A 17046-nucleotide genomic window follows, 5' to 3' on the forward strand; every position below is an offset into this window, starting at 1 on the left:
TAAGCTCTACGTCCATCTACAACGGGTGCAAGCCAGTTTTGCACACGCAGAATACTCAGGTTAAACTTGACGAGCCTAGCATATGCAGATATGGCCTCGGAACACGGAGACCGAAAGGTCGAGCGTGAATCATATAGTAGATATGATCAACATAACGATGTTTACCATTGAAAACTACTCCATCTCACGTGATGATCGGTTATGGTTTAGTTGATTTGGATCACGTAATCACTTAGAAGATTAGAGGGATGTCTATCTAAGTGGGAGTTCTTAAGTAATTTGATTAATTGAACTTAAACTTATCATGAACTTAGTACCTGATAGTATCTTGCTTGTTTATGTTGATTGTAGATAGATGGCTCGTGCTATTGTTCCGTTGAATTTTAATGCGTTCCTTGAGAAAGCAAAGTTGAAAGATGATGGTAGCAATTACATGGACTGGGTCCGTAACTTGAGGATTATCCTCATTGCTGCTCAGAAGAATTACGTCTTGAAAGCACCGCTGGGTGCCAGGCCTGCTGCTGGAGCAACACCAGATGTTATGAACGTCTGGCAGAGCAAAGCTGATGACTACTCGATAGTTCAGTGTGCCATGCTTTACGGCTTAGAATCGGGACTTCAACGACGTTTTGAACGTCATGGAGCATATGAGATGTTCCAGGAGTTGAAGTTAATATTTCAAGCAAATGCCCGGATTAAGAGATATGAAGTCTCCAATAAGTTCTATAGCTGCAAGATGGAGGAGAACAGTTCTGTCAGTGAGCATATACTCAAAATGTCTGGGTATAATAATCACTTGATTCAATTGGGAGTTAATCTTCCGGATGATTGCGTCATTAACAGAATTCTCCAATCACTGCCACCAAGCTACAAGAGCTTCGTGATGAACTATAATATGCAAGGGATGAACAAGACTATTCCTGAGCTCTTCGCAATGCTGAAAGCTGCGGAGGTAGAAATCAAGAAGGAGCATCAAGTGTTGATGGTTAACAAGACCACTAGTTTCAAGAAAATGGGCAAAGGGAAGAAGAAGGGGAACTTCAAGAAGAACGGCAAGCAAGTTGCTGCTCAAGAGAAGAAACCCAAGTCTGGACCTAAGCCTGAAACTGAGTGCTTCTACTGCAAGCAGACTGGTCACTGGAAGCGGAACTGCCCCAAGTATTTGGCGGATAAGAAGGATGGCAAGGTGAACAAAGGTATATGTGATATACATGTTATTGATGTGTACCTTACTAGAGCTCGCAGTAGCACCTGGGTATTTGATACTGGTTCTGTTGCTAATATTTGCAACTCGAAACAGGGACTACAGAATAAGCGGGCACTGGCAAAGGACGAGGTGACGATGCGCGTGGGAAACGGTTCCAAAGTTGATGTGATCGCGGTCGGCACGCTACCTCTACATCTACCTTCGGGATTAATATTAGACCTAAATAATTGTTATTTGGTGCCAGCGTTGAGCATGAACATTATATCTGGATCTTGTTTAATGCGAGACGGTTATTCATTTAAATCAGAGAATAATGGTTGTTCTATTTATACGAGTAATATCTTTTATGGTCATGCACCCTTGAAGAGTGGTCTATTTTTATTGAATCTCGATAGTAGTAATACACATATTCATAATGTTGAAGCCAAAAGATGAAGAGTTGATAATGAAAGTGCAACTTATTTGTGGCACTGTTGTTTAGGTCATATCGGTGTAAAGCGCATGAAGAAACTCCATACTGATGGACTTTTGGAACCACTTGATTATGAATCACTTGGTACTTGCGAACCGTGCCTCATGGGCAAGATGACTAAAACACCGTTCTCCGGTACTATGGAGAGAGCAACAGATTTGTTGGAAATTATACATACCGATGTATGTGGCCCGATGAATATTGAGGCTCGTGGCGGATATCGTTATTTTCTCACCTTCACAGATGATTTAAGCAGATATGGATATATCTACTTAATGAAACACAAGTCTGAAACATTTGAAAAGTTCAAAGAATTTCAGAGTGAAGTTGAAAATCATCGTAACAAGAAAATAAAGTTTCTACGATCTGATCGTGGAGGAGAATATTTGAGTTACGAGTTTGGTGTACATTTGAAAAATTGTGGAATAGTTTCGCAACTCACGCCACCTGGAACACCACAGCGTAATGGTGTGTCCGAACGTCGTAATCGTACTTTACTGGATATGGTGCGATCTATGATGTCTCTTACTAATTTTACCGCTATCGTTTTGGGGTTATGCTCTAGAGACGGCCGCATTCACGTTAAATAGGGCACCATCAAAATCCGTTGAGACGACGCCTTATGAACTGTGGTTTGGCAAGAAACCAAAGTTTTCGTTTCTTAAAGTTTGGGGCTGCGAGGCTTATGTGAAAAAGCTTCAACCTGATAAGCTCGAACCCAAATCGGAGAAATGTGTCTTCATAGGATACCCAAAGGAGACTGTTGGGTACACCTTCTATCACAGATCCGAAGGCAAGACATTCGTTGCTAAGAATGGATTCTTTCTAGAGAAGGAGTTTCTCTCGAAAGAAGTGAGTGGGAGGAAAGTAGAAGTTGATGAGGTAACTGTACCTGCTCCCTTACTGGAAAGTAGTTCATCACAGAAAACTGTTTCAGTGACACCTACACCAGTTAGTGAGGAAGCCAATGATAATGATCATGAAACTTTAGATCAAGATACTACTGAACCTCGTAGATCAACCAGAGTAAGATCCGCACCAGAGTGGTACGGTAATCCTGTTCTGGAAGTCATGCTACTAGATCATGATGAACCTACGAACTATGAAGAAGCGATGGTGAGCCCAGATTCCGCAAAGTGGCTTGAAGCCATGAAATCTGAGATGGGATCCATGTATGAGAACAAAGTATGGACTTTGGTTGACTTGCCTGATGATCGGCAAGCAATTGAGAATAAATGGATCTTTAAGAAGAAGACTGACGCTGATGGTAATGTTACTGTCTACAAAGCTCGACTTGTCGCAAAAGGTTTTCGGCAAGTTCAAGGGATTGACTACGATGAGACCTTCTCACCCGTAGCGATGCTTAAGTCCGTCCGAATCATGTTAGCGATTGCCGCATTTTATGATTATGAAATTTGGCAGATGGATGCCAAAACTGCATTCTTGAATGGATTTCTGTAAGAAGAGTTGTATATGATGCAACCGGAAGGTTTTGTCGATCCAAAGGGAGCTAACAAAGTATGCAAGCTCCAGCGATCCATTTATGGACTGGTGCAAGCCTCTCGGAGTTGGAATAAACGTTTTGATAGTGTGATCAAAGCATTTGGTTTTATACAGACTTTTGGAGAAGCCTGTATTTACAAGAAAGTGAGTGGGAGCTCTATAGCATTTCTGATATTATATGTGGATGACATATTGCTGATTGGAAATGATATAGAATTTCTGGATAGCATAAAGGGATACTTGAATAAAAGTTTTTCAATGAAAGACCTCGGTGAAGCTGCTTACATATTAGGCATTAAGATCTATAGAGATAGATCAAGATGCTTAATTGGACTTTCACAAAGCACATACCTTCACAAAATTTTGAAGAAGTTCAAAATGGATCAAGCAAAGAAAGGGTTCTTGCCTGTGTTACAAGGTGTGAAGTTGAGTAAGACTCAATGCCCGACCATTGCAGAAGATAGAGAGAATATGAAAGATGTTCCCTATGCATCAGCCATAGGATCTATCATGTATGCAATGCTGTGTACCAGACCTGATGTGTGCCTTGCTATAAGTTTAGCAGGGAGGTACCAAAGTAATCCGGGAGTGGATCACTAGACAGCGGTCAAGAACATCCTGAAATACCTGAAAAGGACTAAGGATATGTTTCTCGTATATGGAGGTGACAAAGAGTTCACCGTAAAAGGTTACGTTGATGCAAGCTTTGACACTGATCCGGACGATTCTAAATCGCAAACCGGATACGTGTTTACATTAAACGGTGGAGCTGTCAGTTGGTGCAGTTCTAAACAAAGCGTCGTAGCGGGATCTACATGTGAAGCGGAGTACATAGCTGCTTCGGAAGCAGCGAACGAAGGAGTCTGGATGAAGGAGTTCATATCCGATCTAGGTGTCATACCTAATGCATCGGGTCCAATGAAAATCTTTTGTGACAATACTGGTGCAATTGCCTTGGCAAAGGAATCCAGATTTCACAAAAGGACCAAACACATCAAGAGACGCTTCAACTCCATCCGGGATCTAGTCCAGGTGGGAGACATAGAGATTTGCAAGATACATACGGATCTGAATGTTGCAGACCCGTTGACTAAGCCTCTTCCACGAGCAAAACATGATCAGCACCAAGGCTCCATGGGTGTTAGAATCATTACAGTGTAATCTAGATTATTGACTCTAGTGCAAGTGGGAGACTGAAGGAAATATGCCCTAGAGGCAATAATAAAGTTATTATTTATTTCCTTATAATCATGATAAATGTTTATTATTCATGCTAGAATTGTATTAACCGGAAACATAATACATGTGTGAATACATAGACAAACAAAGTGTCACTAGTATGCCTCTACTAGACTAGCTCGTTAATCAAAGATGGTTATGTTTCCTGACCATGAACAATGAATTGTTATTTGATTAACGAGGTCACATCATTAGTTGAATGATCTGATTGACATGACCCATTCCATTAGCTTAGCACCCGATCGTTTAGTATGTTGCTACTGCTTTCTTCATGACTTATACATGTTCCTATGACTATGAGATTATGCAACTCCCGTTTGCCGGAGGAACACTTTGGGTGCTACCAAATGTCACAACGTAACTGGGTGATTATAAAGGAGCATTACAGGTGTCTCCAAAGGTAGATGTTGGGTTGGCGTATTTCGAGATTAGGATTTGTCACTCCGATTGTTGGAGAGGTATCTCTGGGCCCTTTCGGTAATACACATCACATAAGCCTTGCAAGCATTACAACTAATATGGTAGTTGTGAGATGATGTATTACGGAACGAGTAAAGAGACTTGCCAATAATGAGATTGAACTAGGTATTGGATACCGACGATCGAATCTCGGGCAAGTAACATACCGATGACGAAGGGAACAACGTATGTTGTTATGCGGTCTGACCGATAAAGATCTGCGTAGAATATGTAGGAGCCAATATGGGCATCCAGGTCCCGCTATTGGTTATTGACCGGAGACATGTCTCGGTCATGTCTACATTGTTCTCGAACCCGTAGGGTCCGCACGCTTAAGGTTACGATGACAGTTATATTATGAGTTTATGCATTTTGATGTACCGAAGGTTGTTCGGAGTCCCGGATGTGATCATGGACATGACGAGGAGTCTCGAAATGGTCGAGATGTAAAGATTGATATATTGGAAGCCTATGTTTGGATATCGGATGTGTTCCGGGTGAAATCGGGATTTTACCGGAATACCGGGAGGGTTACCGGAACCCCCGGGAGCTATATGGGCCATAGTGGGCCTTGGTGGAAAAGAGAAGGGGCTGCCCTAGATGGGCTGTGCGCCTCCCCCTTCCCCTAGTCCTATTAGGACTAGGAGAGGTGGCCGGCCCCCTCCTCCTCTTTTCCCCCTCCGCGAATCCTATTCCGACTAGGATTGGGGGGGGGGGGGAATCCTACTCCTAGAGAGAGTAGGACTCTCCTGCGCCCTCCTCCTTGGCCGGCCAGCCTCCCCCCTCTACTCCTTTATATACGGAGGCAGAGGGCACCTCTAGACACACAAGTTGATCCACGTGATCTATTCCTTAGCCGTGTGCGGTGCCCCCTGCCACCATATTCCTCGATAATACTGTAGCGGAGTTTAGGCGAAGCCCTGCTGCCGTAGTACATCAAGATCGTCACCACGCCGTCGTGCTGACGGAACTCTTCCCCGACACTTTGCTGGATCGGAGTCCGGGGATCGTCATCGAGCTGAACGTGTGCTCGAACTCGGAGGTGCCGTAGTTTCGGTGCTTGATCGGTTGGATCGTGAAGACGTACGACTACTTCCTCTACGTCGTGTCATCGCTTCCGCAGTCGGTCTGCGTTGGGTACGTAGACAACACTCTCCCCTCTCGTTGCTATGCATCACATGATCTTGCGTGTGCGTAGGAATTTTTTTGAAATTACTACGAAACCCATCAGATTCGTGCTGCAAAGGAAGAGTTGACGAAGCTGTGGGTGCTTCCAGAATCCACCAGCAGCAACATTGTTTGAGTGCCCACAGTGGCCTGCAACCGGATAGTTTCAGCGGTTTCAGTCCCTTCAACAGCATGTGCAGAGAGTAGACAGCACACCGGGTCGGCTGTTGCATCTGGTTCGTCTAACAATTGCAATGCTCGGACTGCTTCATCAGATAATACTTCGCCATGATCTCCCACCTCGATTGTAAGTAGCTGAGCTGATCGTTTGCACTGATGATCTCTTGAGTACTTATCCCCACATCTGAAATAGAGTCCATGATGTCGTCGGTAGTCGTGTAGCTGCCGTTCGTGTCCAAAATCGTCAGCAGCAGGTTTGAGAGTTGGCACAACACGTTGTGAGGGAGCTTCTGTATTGGGCAAGACTGGAGCTGGGGGAGGGCGGCCCAACACCGGTAGCAAGCTAGGCACAGGTGATGGTCTACCTGCAGACACCGGCCGAAGATGGGGACACTGATGTCCAGTTCCTCCTCCTGGATGCGAGCGAACACTGTGGCGCGCGTGATGCTGTTGAGCGCCTGAAGACGCACGGCGGCTCGTAACTCATCCTTCATTCCCAACAGAAACTGAGTGACAAAAAACTTAGGACTGAGAGAAGCATCCAGTGCGAGCAAATTGTACATATGAACTTCAAACTGCTGTCTATATTCTGCCACTGTCCCTGTTTGCCGAAGCTGCAGCAGATTGTGCATTGTGGACTCAAATTCCTCTGGACCAAATTCCTCCACTACAGCATGTTGGAACCTGTCCCAAGTGATATCTGAATTTGTCTGACGAAATGCTCTCAGCCACAGTGCTGCGTGCCCTTCAACATAGAGAGCCGCCGTCGCTACCCAGTTGTGCAGTGGCACCCTGTACAGCTCAAAATAAGCTAAACAGCGATCCAGCCAAACGCGGGGTGCATCGCCGTCAAAACGGGAAACTGGTGTTTAGGTGGCCGGACGAAGTATTCTTCTCGCGGCGTGGTGCTGTGCTCGTCGCGCAGAGGTGGTTGATGGAGTCGATCCACTACTCCAGGCTGATCTGGGCGGGCGAGCAGGGGAGGCCCCTCGTTGGTGAGCCGTGGGAGGAAGGCGTGGCCCGTGATGGCCCGCGGAATCGGGAGCGCGCTTGGAGGCGGCGCAGGTTGCTGGAGGCCGAGGTGGGCCGCCGATGTATGCACACCCGCCGTGGAGGGGTCTTCCACTTGTGACTCCGGTGCCGTGACGGAATAGGCCGTTGGGGAAGCAACCTTGCGAACGTCGTCTACATCGGCTTGAGTAAGCCCGATCTGCTTGGACAGGCTCTTCAACTCGTGGGAGACTTGAGTGTTGAACGCTGTCTGCGCATCGGCTCTCTTCTCCGCCAATTCCTTCTCCTCGTCAAATCTGGACAGGAGCTTCTCCATAAGAGCAGTGAGGTTGGCTGTCTGTCCTTCCATGGCGGCAATCACTTGTCGCGCCTGCGCGGAGGGCTTGGAGGGTGCCGTGGTTCCTGCCCCAAGCAGATCGAACCCCGTCGAGGATTTCGGGCGACCTCACCGGAGTGAAATCGCACCTACGGCGGTGGGTGTTACTAATCGGACCAAGGGAGTGAGGAAAACCGCGGTGGAAAAATTTTCGGGAGAAATTTGCTGGCTCTGAGATACCAAATGTGACGACCGATCGACGAAGATCGTCGCCACAAAGAAGGGGATCGGAGTGGGGATGAGGAAGAACCGAGAGGAGGTGAGGTAGGAGAAGGAGATGAGAATAATTCAAACGTTTTCCTTTTCTGCCGTGCCCAACAAAGGACAAGTCTATTAGTACAGACACACACCATCAGACTTGGCCACAGATGGCCCAAGTCGGAACCCGTGGGCTCAGCCCAACACACTCATAGCTTCTCCTTCTCCTTGCTAGTCCATCGCTACACAGTAGCAGGTGTGACATATATATTTTTCTAATAAGGTAATTTTTTATATAGGCAGTCAACATGAGATTGACGCGGGGGACCCACTTGGTCAAATACCAGAGCACGCAGGTCATTTTCCTAGTCATTCTCGCTCGCGCCACCGTTCCCCATATCCCCTCGCCGCCGCCGCCGCCGCCGGCGTCCGCCGCGCCACCACGGCGCCATGCTCCGGCTACGTGGCTGCGTCCTCACCCAGCTCCTCTCGTCTTCCTCCGCCTCTCCCGTGTCCCATCTCCGCCGCCTCCTCTCCGCCGCAGCGCCCGCCATCTCCCCAAGCATCGGGTTCGCCGTGGAGGACTACCTCGTCCGTACCTGCGGCCTCACCCGACCACAGGCCGCCAAGGCCTCCCCCAAGCTCTCCCACCTCAAGTCTCCCGCCAAGCCCGACGCCGTGCTCGCCTTCCTCGCCGGCCTCGGCCTCTCCGCCGCCGACGTCGCCGCCGTCGTCGCCAAGGACCCGCTGCTACTCTGCGCCAAAGTGGAGAAGACCCTGGCCCCCGTCGTCGACGGGCTCACCGGCCTCGGCCTCTCGCGTCCTCAGATCGCGCACCTCGTCTCGGTCGCCGGCGAGAAGTTCCGCTGCAGAGCCATCATCGACAGGCTGCACTACTACCTGGCCCTCTTCGGCTCCTCCGGGAAGCTCCTCCGGGTTCTCGACCGCAGCCCCTACATCCTCTCCTCCAACCTCGAGAGGGTGGTCAAGCCCAACGCCGTGTTCCTGAGGGAGTGCAGGATAGGTGCTTGTGATATTGCCAAGCTGTGTGTCGCTCAGCCGAGGATGCTCACCTCCAATGTGGAGCGCGTCCGGGCGATGGCGGCAAGCGCCGAAGGCCTAGGTGTGCCCCTTGGCTCCAGGATGTTCTGGCGCATGCTGAATGCCCTTGCGTTTCTCCGCGAGAAGGATATCGCCGCCAAAGTGGAGTACTTGAAGGACACTTTCAGATGGTCCGATGCTGAGGTGGGCATTGCTCTTTGTAAGGCCCCGATGGTGCTGGCGTTGTCCAAGGACCTGCTGCAGAGGAAGTCGGAGTTCCTGATCTCTGAGGTGGGGTTGGAACCGGCATACATTGCTTATCGGCCGACATTGCCCACTTACAGCCTGGAGGGCCGACTAAGGCCCCGGTACTACACTTTGAAGTTTCTTAAGGAAAATGGATTGCTAGATCATGACCGAGACTACTATTGTGCAGTCATGCTGCGAGAGGAGGTATTCATGGAGAAGTTCATATGCCCCTACAAGGAAGCTGCACCACAACTCGCTGAAGACTATGCAGCAGCTTGCAAAGGGGAAGTGCCGGCTAGATTCAGATTTACATGAACCAAGGCCTGTACGAAAATTTCATAACCGGGTATGACACAACAGAAGTTTCACTCTCCGCATCAAGCCGCTCATTCCTGATTCAATGTTGTTGGCCTAAACTTAATGGTGGTTGGCTGCTATCTACAATCTATAGCATGTATGTTACGTTCTCATTTGGTGGTGCTAATCCAGGATGAAACTGATATTTTGATTTGTGAGCCTTGGTATGCTCGTTATGTCATTCAGTAGGAAGAAAGCATTGCGCTGCTATTAACTTGCCCCTCCTCATGTTATTGACACATATATTGGAACTAAGAGAGTGTGAGATCACGGCATCCTACCAATGCTTTGAAGTGAGTAGTATTTCTGTGCACACTGTGTCTTTATGTTCTGAAATAGCCATGGCAGTTTTCAATGCAATCCTTAATCTATCTTTGCATGAAAGAGTGTTCTCATTCTGGCCATGATGATGATACGATGCATCAAACTTTCCTTTGGATGAAAATTTTGAACTTCTATTTCCACAAGAAACATTTTTGGATTTGTTGATGGCCTATTTGCCACAATGTGCGGATCACTGTTGAGGATGCAGTTTTGATCTTAGTTTGGGCTTGCTCTAGTTCTTCTAAGATGAAAATCTTCATTCTTCCTTAGATATTAACTTTAGTGAAAGCAGGCCATTGTTCATTAGTTTGTATCAGTTGATTTGTTTATTTGTCTCATGTATTTTTGGATGGCCTACAAGCTGATACTTTTCCAGGGGCATTTGATCTCAGAACTGAATAGTTGAGTAGTAGGCTAGTGTTTTTTTTATTGACAACAGATATTTCAAATGCCCTGGTATTCTTACCGTAGAAGCAAATCGATAGTTGTATGGTATGGTGTTGAAAAGCAGATGTCATCTCATACAATAAGGGAATTTATGTTATGGTAACCTTAAAAGCACAAATACAAGGCAAGAGGATGTGTCTCAGCCAAGTGGATCTCCATAGTTTGGAGCTCCCGTCTTCAGACCTGACTGCTGGATGAATATGCCTATCTGCCTCACATTTTGGTTCCGTTTTTCAGTTTGAGTGAAGCGCCTTGGCTGAGCCGGCTACTGTTCTTGCGCGGAGCAACGGCGAGCGCCATGCCGTCGTGCCACTGCCCGGTGCCATGGGATTGAAACTTGGTGCTATCAGCTGGCACAATGGGGATAAACGTACTGGGCATTGCTTCAGCTAAGTTCACGGCTGTGTCCACTTTGCCCGGGAAAACATATTTCAAAATCTTGATTCGGCTTATGAAGGTGCCATTTTGATATCTTATCGACCGATAAAACACATTTCACTGCCACCGAGGAGTCCTCCACGGATTTAGCTTCCTTGCCTTGAATAACAAGGCTTCTCGAATGTTCCTCCTACGGAGCGCATGGGCCGGCATGGTGGTCCAGGGTGGAAATCCGGCCTAGGGGTCCCCGGCCGGGCCATAACACCCTAAGAAGCGGAAGGAGGAGACGTCGCGAATGGGGAGGATTGTTACTGAGAACTTGTTGTGGCCCCTTAGAAGTAAAAGAGTTGGGATTTTTGAAAGTTATTTTTTACTCCCCCCGTTTCTTTCTATCTGTATATAAAATTTGGCCAAAGTCAAACTTTGTCAACTTTGACTAAGTTTGTAGAAAAAATATCAACATCTTTTTTTGAGGGTATCTTTTTTGTAGACAAAATTCTGAACATCTTTTAGGGCATTTTGAGCTGATCTAAATGGGTCTCTATAGTCTAACTCAGCCCGGCCCATCAAGGTTGGACCAGACGCCACGCCGACGCAAACCCTCACCACTATCCCCTCCGCCTCGCCGACGCCGCCATGCTCCGGCTCCGGCGCAGCGTGCTCTCCAAGCTCCTCTCGTATCCCTCCGTCTCTCCTCTCCACCGCCTCATCTCCACCACGGCGCCGGCCCCCGCCGTCGCCCCCAGCACCGGGTTCGCCGTGGAGGAGTACCTCGTCTCCACCTGCGGCCTCACCCGACCGCAGGCCCTCAAGGCCTCCGCCAAGCTCTCCCACCTCAAGTTCCCCTCCAACCCCGACGCCGTCCTCGCCTTCCTCGCCGGCCTCGGCCTCTCCGGCGCCGACGCCGCCGCCCTCGTCGCCAAGGACCCCAAGTTCCTCTGCGCCGACGTGGGGAGAACCCTGTCCCCCGTCGCCGCGGGGCTCGCCGGCCTCGGCCTGTCGCCTTCCGAGATCACCCGCCTCGCCTCGCTCGCCCCCGACAAATTCCGCTCTAGATCCATCGTCTCCAAGCTGCACTACTACCTGCCTCTCGTCGGGTCCTACGAGAACCTCCTCGGGGTGCTGAGGTATGGCTCCTGCCTCGTCTCGTCCGACCTGGAGACGGTGGTCAAGCCCAACGTCGCCTTCCTGCGGGAGTCCGGGCTAGCTGACTGCGACATTGCCAAGCTGTGCGTCACTCTCCCATGCCTGCTCACCTCCGGCTGGGAGCGCATCCAGGCGTTGGTGCTGTGCGCCGAAGGCCTCGGCATACCCCGTCGGTCCGGGATGTTCAGGCACGCGCTGCATGCTGTCGCGTTTGTCGGCGAACAGAAGGTCGCCGCCAAATTGGATTGCTTGAAGAGGACGTTTGGGTGGTCAGATGCTGAGGTCGGCGTTGCTGTGTCCAAGTATCCGATGCTGCTGACTAAGTCTCACCACATGCTGCAGAGCAAGTCAGAGTTCCTGATCTCCGAGGTGGGGTTGGAACCGGCATTCATTGCTAATCGGCCCGTAATTGTCTGTCTTAGCCTGGAGGGCCGGCTCAGGCCCCGGTACTACGTTTTAAAGTTTCTCAAGGAAAATGGATTGCTCAAGGGTGATCCGAGCTATTATACAGTTGTCATGGTGAATGAGAATGTTTTCGCGCAGAGGTACATGTGCCCTTACAAGGAAGCTGCACCATACCTCGCTGAAGACTATGCAACTGCTTGCGGAGGGGAAGTGCCGGCTAGATTCGTATTTGCATGAGCTGAAAACACAAATATTGAAATTTTGATGCTTACTGTACCACATATTCCACTTTATGCAGTAGGCTTGTAAGCTTTGTTTCAGTGTTATTGCCTAACTAAATGTTGGCTGTCTGATATAGTATGTCTGTCACTGCTTGTTTGTTAGTTGTTAATGCTTGATGAAGTTAATTATTGTTAGTTGTTAATGTTTGTATCAGTTTTTTCATTTATTTTTCTCCTATATTTCTGATTAGCCTAATGGCTGATGCTTTCAGTTTGAGGCACAACTTGACTCAAAACTGAATAATGCAGTAGTATATTATCTTTGTACGTCCTATTATCTCCTCCAAATACTATGGCTGGTAAACTAAAGCCTCTTCTGATTTGCACCAATCAGGGGTTACGTGTGTTCTTTAACAGGTATGAATGAAGCTATGCTGTTAATTTGTTATGTCATCATTTAAGCCCAGCAGATTGTTAGAATGTTTAACCTAAGTCGAGCGTGTTATCCAATCTGCCTAAAATGTTTACAGGCTATGCTTTATGCAAACAGAGTTATGCATTAACAGATGCAAGCTGGATCCGCTAGATGGCATCTGATATATTTGTTAGTGCTATAAAAATATATCTTCACAACTATATTGAGCTTTTACTGCTGCCCTTTGTATTAAAACATGTTAATGCTGGATGTGATACTGACAACATGAATTATCAGCTACCTAGAATGTTACTGTCTGGAAAACATAATGCTAACTCTATCTGCGTATTTGACAATTTTCCTACTTACATATGATGCCAAGTGTGCATTAAAGTTTATGCCCTTTTTGTGTGATTGTAAGGCTGTGGCTGTATACCTTTTGATGTCGTTAGCTCTTGTTGCAGTACCAGATGAACTCAATAATCCACGCTTTCTGTGGATTCTGTCTCCTCGTTATGTCAGGTGCCTATCCGATTTTTTCCTTCAATCTTTGGAGTACTGCTATAGAAAATTGACCTCCATCGGGTTTGAACGGATTGCAGATAAATTTTCAGGGCTTCAAGGAGACTGGGATAGGGTGGAGAGTGGAGAGGTGCGACGGAGATCAGAATCTGACTGCTGGCGGCCGCCTTCAGTGGCCGTCGTTTGGTGGTCAGATAGCTTGACCAGGACAAGAAAGCCAGGCAAGACTAAGAGGCAAACTCTTCATTTTTTTCTGTGATGAACTACCCTTATATTTTTTTTTCTGTGATGAACTACCCTTATATTTTTTTTTCTGTGATGAACTACCCTTATCATTTGCCACTAGGGCGGTTTGCTCTATTCATGCCCTGTTTAGTTTGCTCTACGAAAATATGCAAAGATGGCTACTAACAGCTGCAAACATGTCATTTCATCAATTATACCGTGTTACCAGTTTAGAGAAAGTGGCAAAGCACATGCTTTCATATTATTTTCTTTCCAAACTTCCTTTTTGTGGTGTTTTCTAATTTGTCTCTCTGTTTCCTGATGCTAACTCAAGTGCTGTTATTTAGCTTACAAGGCTGGTGATCCTCACCATGGAGAAACGGGGAACCAGACGTTGGAGATTTATTAATTTCTTCATATGTAAAAATGGATCTTGTAAGCATGAAGATGTGCCATGTAGCTAATACCATCAAACTCTTGTTACCTCAACCAAGTTATTTTAGATATATTTAATAATTGCAATATTCTTTAACTACTTGATCAGAACAGCTCCTCATACTGACATGTTACTGAGATATTTCCTTTGTGTTTCCTCTAATAATTTATGGAACCATTTATTAAAAATTGTATCTATGTGGTGTAACCCTACGTGCATGGACTGTTACAAGGTCATGGTAAATTAAGCAGCCCAATGTGTTAATGCAATTGCTATTCCTTGTAGGCATCACGAAATGTTCAGACTAAATTTGATATATCTTATAATTCTACTTGAAAAGATGAATAAGACGAGCCATTCAAGGAATTGCCAATCTGAAACCATGTAGTGAGTTGAGAAACACAATTGCGTTAGTTGCAGCCAATTCAGAGGCATGCCCGATGAATGTGGTTTAACATGCCACCATGTCGGGTCAAATGCAGAACAGTGGACATTTGTGTATTTGTTCGAAAAGGCTAAATAGTGTTAGTTTCTTTCTGCCACAAGTACTTATACAGTTATACTAAATCTGATACATGCATGATAACTTACTTTCACACTGAGCATTTTATTTTATTTTATTTTGCATTGTCTGGGATAGGAACCTGTGCGCTGACATTTTTTTGTGTGCATTGGCAACCTTCTGTTGTTGTAAAGCTGTCTTCATTTTTACTCGGGGCCTCTAATAGCATTGTTGCAGAATGGTTTACTGAAAGTTTTGGACAACACAGCTGATACTGTTCTATCGACAGTTGAATCTGGCAGCTGCTTGCGCATTCAGTTCTTAATTCTACAAATGAAGATGACAAGACCATAGTTCACGGGTTGTAGATTGGCTTTATAACTCAAGCGATTTGAATACCATGCCCCTGTTTGTTTGGGCTAAAGCTTCAGGTTTTGCTACTTCTAGCTTCCTAGAAGCACAAGCTGGAACAAACATCAAATTTTGTAAAGGGCGGGGCGCTTGGGTTTGGGTCACCCTGCCGCCACCATTTCCGGCCACCCCACCGGCTGGACCAGCATACCTCGCATTCTGTGATCAGTTCTTCGTAACTGAATAACATCTCTGTCTGTTTGTTCATCATGTTATCCTTCGTATTCTGTCTCGCCATTCTTAAGTCGATATGTTTGTCCGTTCACATGTTTTTCATCTACAGCTACTTGGTGATTCTCCTCACGTCAGTTCTGCTAGATATATCTCAGTAGTTTGTACTCCCTCCGTTTCTATATACATCCGTATGTAGTTCATATTGAAATCTCTAAAATGTCTTATATTTAGGAACGGATGGAGTAGTAGTTTTCCCTCTTAAGTTAGTTTCATCCTTAGTTTTATCTCTACTTGGAATTGCCTTAGTTTTTTTATTCCTCTGTGTTGTGTTGAGAGATATTGTTTTTCTTCAACGCCCGCACTGTTCAGGTCTGTTCAATCGACGCCATATGAGATGTGGAACAGGACAAAAATCCAACTTGTCTTTTCTTAAAATGTCTTATAATAAATGTATTATTATATTTTCATTTTGCATGATTAAGTTTATATTTTTGTGCTATAATTGCATTGATTCTTGAATGTGATATTCGGAGGAAAACTCAATTGGCAGCTCCATAATTGTTGTGGCAAAGTGAATATATTTCTTGGTTTTTTTCCATGGCCTATGCCATGGTCCCTATATAAAATGCCATGTTGAGTTTTCCTTTTGTTTTAATTTCAATAAACATGTATATACCATGGCAAAGTTAACATGTGTCCCCATAACAAAAAAACAATTATAGACAAACCATGCCATTTTTGTGTAGAACCCATTGCATTTTTTTATTAAGTGCATGGCATTTTTATTATAAATAGCATGGGATTTTATTTTTCAAAGCGCATGCCATTTTTTAGCAGAGCATGTCATTTTTATTGTACAATCATGACACTTTTATTTTTCTGAGCATGACACTTTTATGTTACCAAGCATGGCATTTTTATAGTGTGTCATTTTGTTTTTGTAGATCATGGCAATTTTGTTAGTAAGAGCATGGCATTTTTTTATTGTTATTGTTTTGTAGAACATGTTAAGTTTTATGAGAAAGAGAATGGTATTTTTTTTATTGCGAAGAACATGCATTTTCATTCTTTCTTTTTTTAGATAGGATGGCATTTTTTAGCATATCATGGTAATTTCATCTTTGCATGGCATTTCAGGTACAAACATTACGGGCACCTTTTTGTGTGCATACATTTTTTTTGTTTCTATATATTTATGGCTAATTTATGTTCTTTTTACATTATTTTTTGTGACTAATCTATGTTTTTTTTGCAAAATGATTTTTTGTGCACACGAATGAAACCGTGTGCACATCAATTTTATTTCAAATTAATATGCATTTTTTGGCTTATGGGATGACACTGGGAGGAGGAGGCCCAGTTAACGGCTTGACAGGCTATCTAATCGCCTTGGGGGTTCTCCTCACAGCGATTGCTGCTTCCCTGACAGCTGAACTGTTAGGATTTAATTAATTCTAATAATCCCTAACCAAGACGGTTGCATCACGTCCCTACGGGCGCACCCCTTCGGGGGCTATATATATATGTGTAATCCCGTATCAATAGGACTTGCTTTGCTACTTCTCGCAAAAAATAAGTAAGGGCTTTGCTACACCTACGTATATTCTAGGTAAAGCTACGTAAAAACTGATTTGGGATGATTTGATTGGAAGGAAAAAATAGCCCGGGCCTCACCCTGTGAAAATCATATATTATTTTTGTGTGATAGACAATTGTATGCGTGAGGTTCGCTTCAAATTTCAACTTATTTGGACATCTGAGCAGCTCTTAACAAAAAAAAAAACAAATCAGATCAGAACAATGTGTGAACAGCAAACTCTTTTACAAATCTGAATTTGTCTTTTTTGCTGAGAGTTGTTCATATGTTCAAATAAGTTGAAACTTGAAGCGCACCTCACGCATAAACTTATCTACCACGAAAAAATAGATTTTCTTTTAGTATTTGTTTTGATTTTTTTCGTCCGGGGTGCAGATGAGCTCG

At 45.5% G+C, this 17046-nt stretch overlaps 2 protein-coding genes across 4 annotated transcripts; both read left to right on the plus strand.

Annotated features, from left to right (window-relative positions):
• The first annotated feature begins 8139 nt into the window (after positions 1–8139).
• LOC125516359 (uncharacterized) lies at positions 8140–9894 on the plus strand. 3 transcript variants are annotated; one of them, XM_087527853.1, is made up of 2 exons: positions 8140–9221; positions 9290–9894. In XM_087527853.1, exons 1-2 carry the CDS (start codon positions 8263–8265, stop codon positions 9360–9362), a joined length of 1032 nt encoding a protein of 343 aa, XP_087383979.1. In that variant the 5' UTR covers positions 8140–8262; the 3' UTR covers positions 9363–9894. The 3 variants fall into 3 exon arrangements, with proteins under 3 accessions (XP_087383979.1, XP_048537786.2, XP_087383980.1); XM_048681829.2 differs by having other exon boundaries at positions 8140–9144; XM_087527854.1 differs by having other exon boundaries at positions 8143–9893.
• Positions 9895–11166: 1272 nt separating this feature from the next.
• LOC125514615 (transcription termination factor MTEF18, mitochondrial) lies at positions 11167–12583 on the plus strand. The gene has a single exon (XM_048679949.2). It carries the CDS (start codon positions 11245–11247, stop codon positions 12394–12396), a length of 1152 nt encoding a protein of 383 aa, XP_048535906.1. The 5' UTR covers positions 11167–11244; the 3' UTR covers positions 12397–12583.
• Positions 12584–17046: the final 4463 nt, after the last annotated feature.

This window comes from Triticum urartu, chromosome 6A, assembly GCF_056163025.1.
Source record: "Triticum urartu cultivar PI428250 chromosome 6A, HENAU_Tu73, whole genome shotgun sequence".
Taxonomy (NCBI): domain Eukaryota; kingdom Viridiplantae; phylum Streptophyta; class Magnoliopsida; order Poales; family Poaceae; genus Triticum; species Triticum urartu.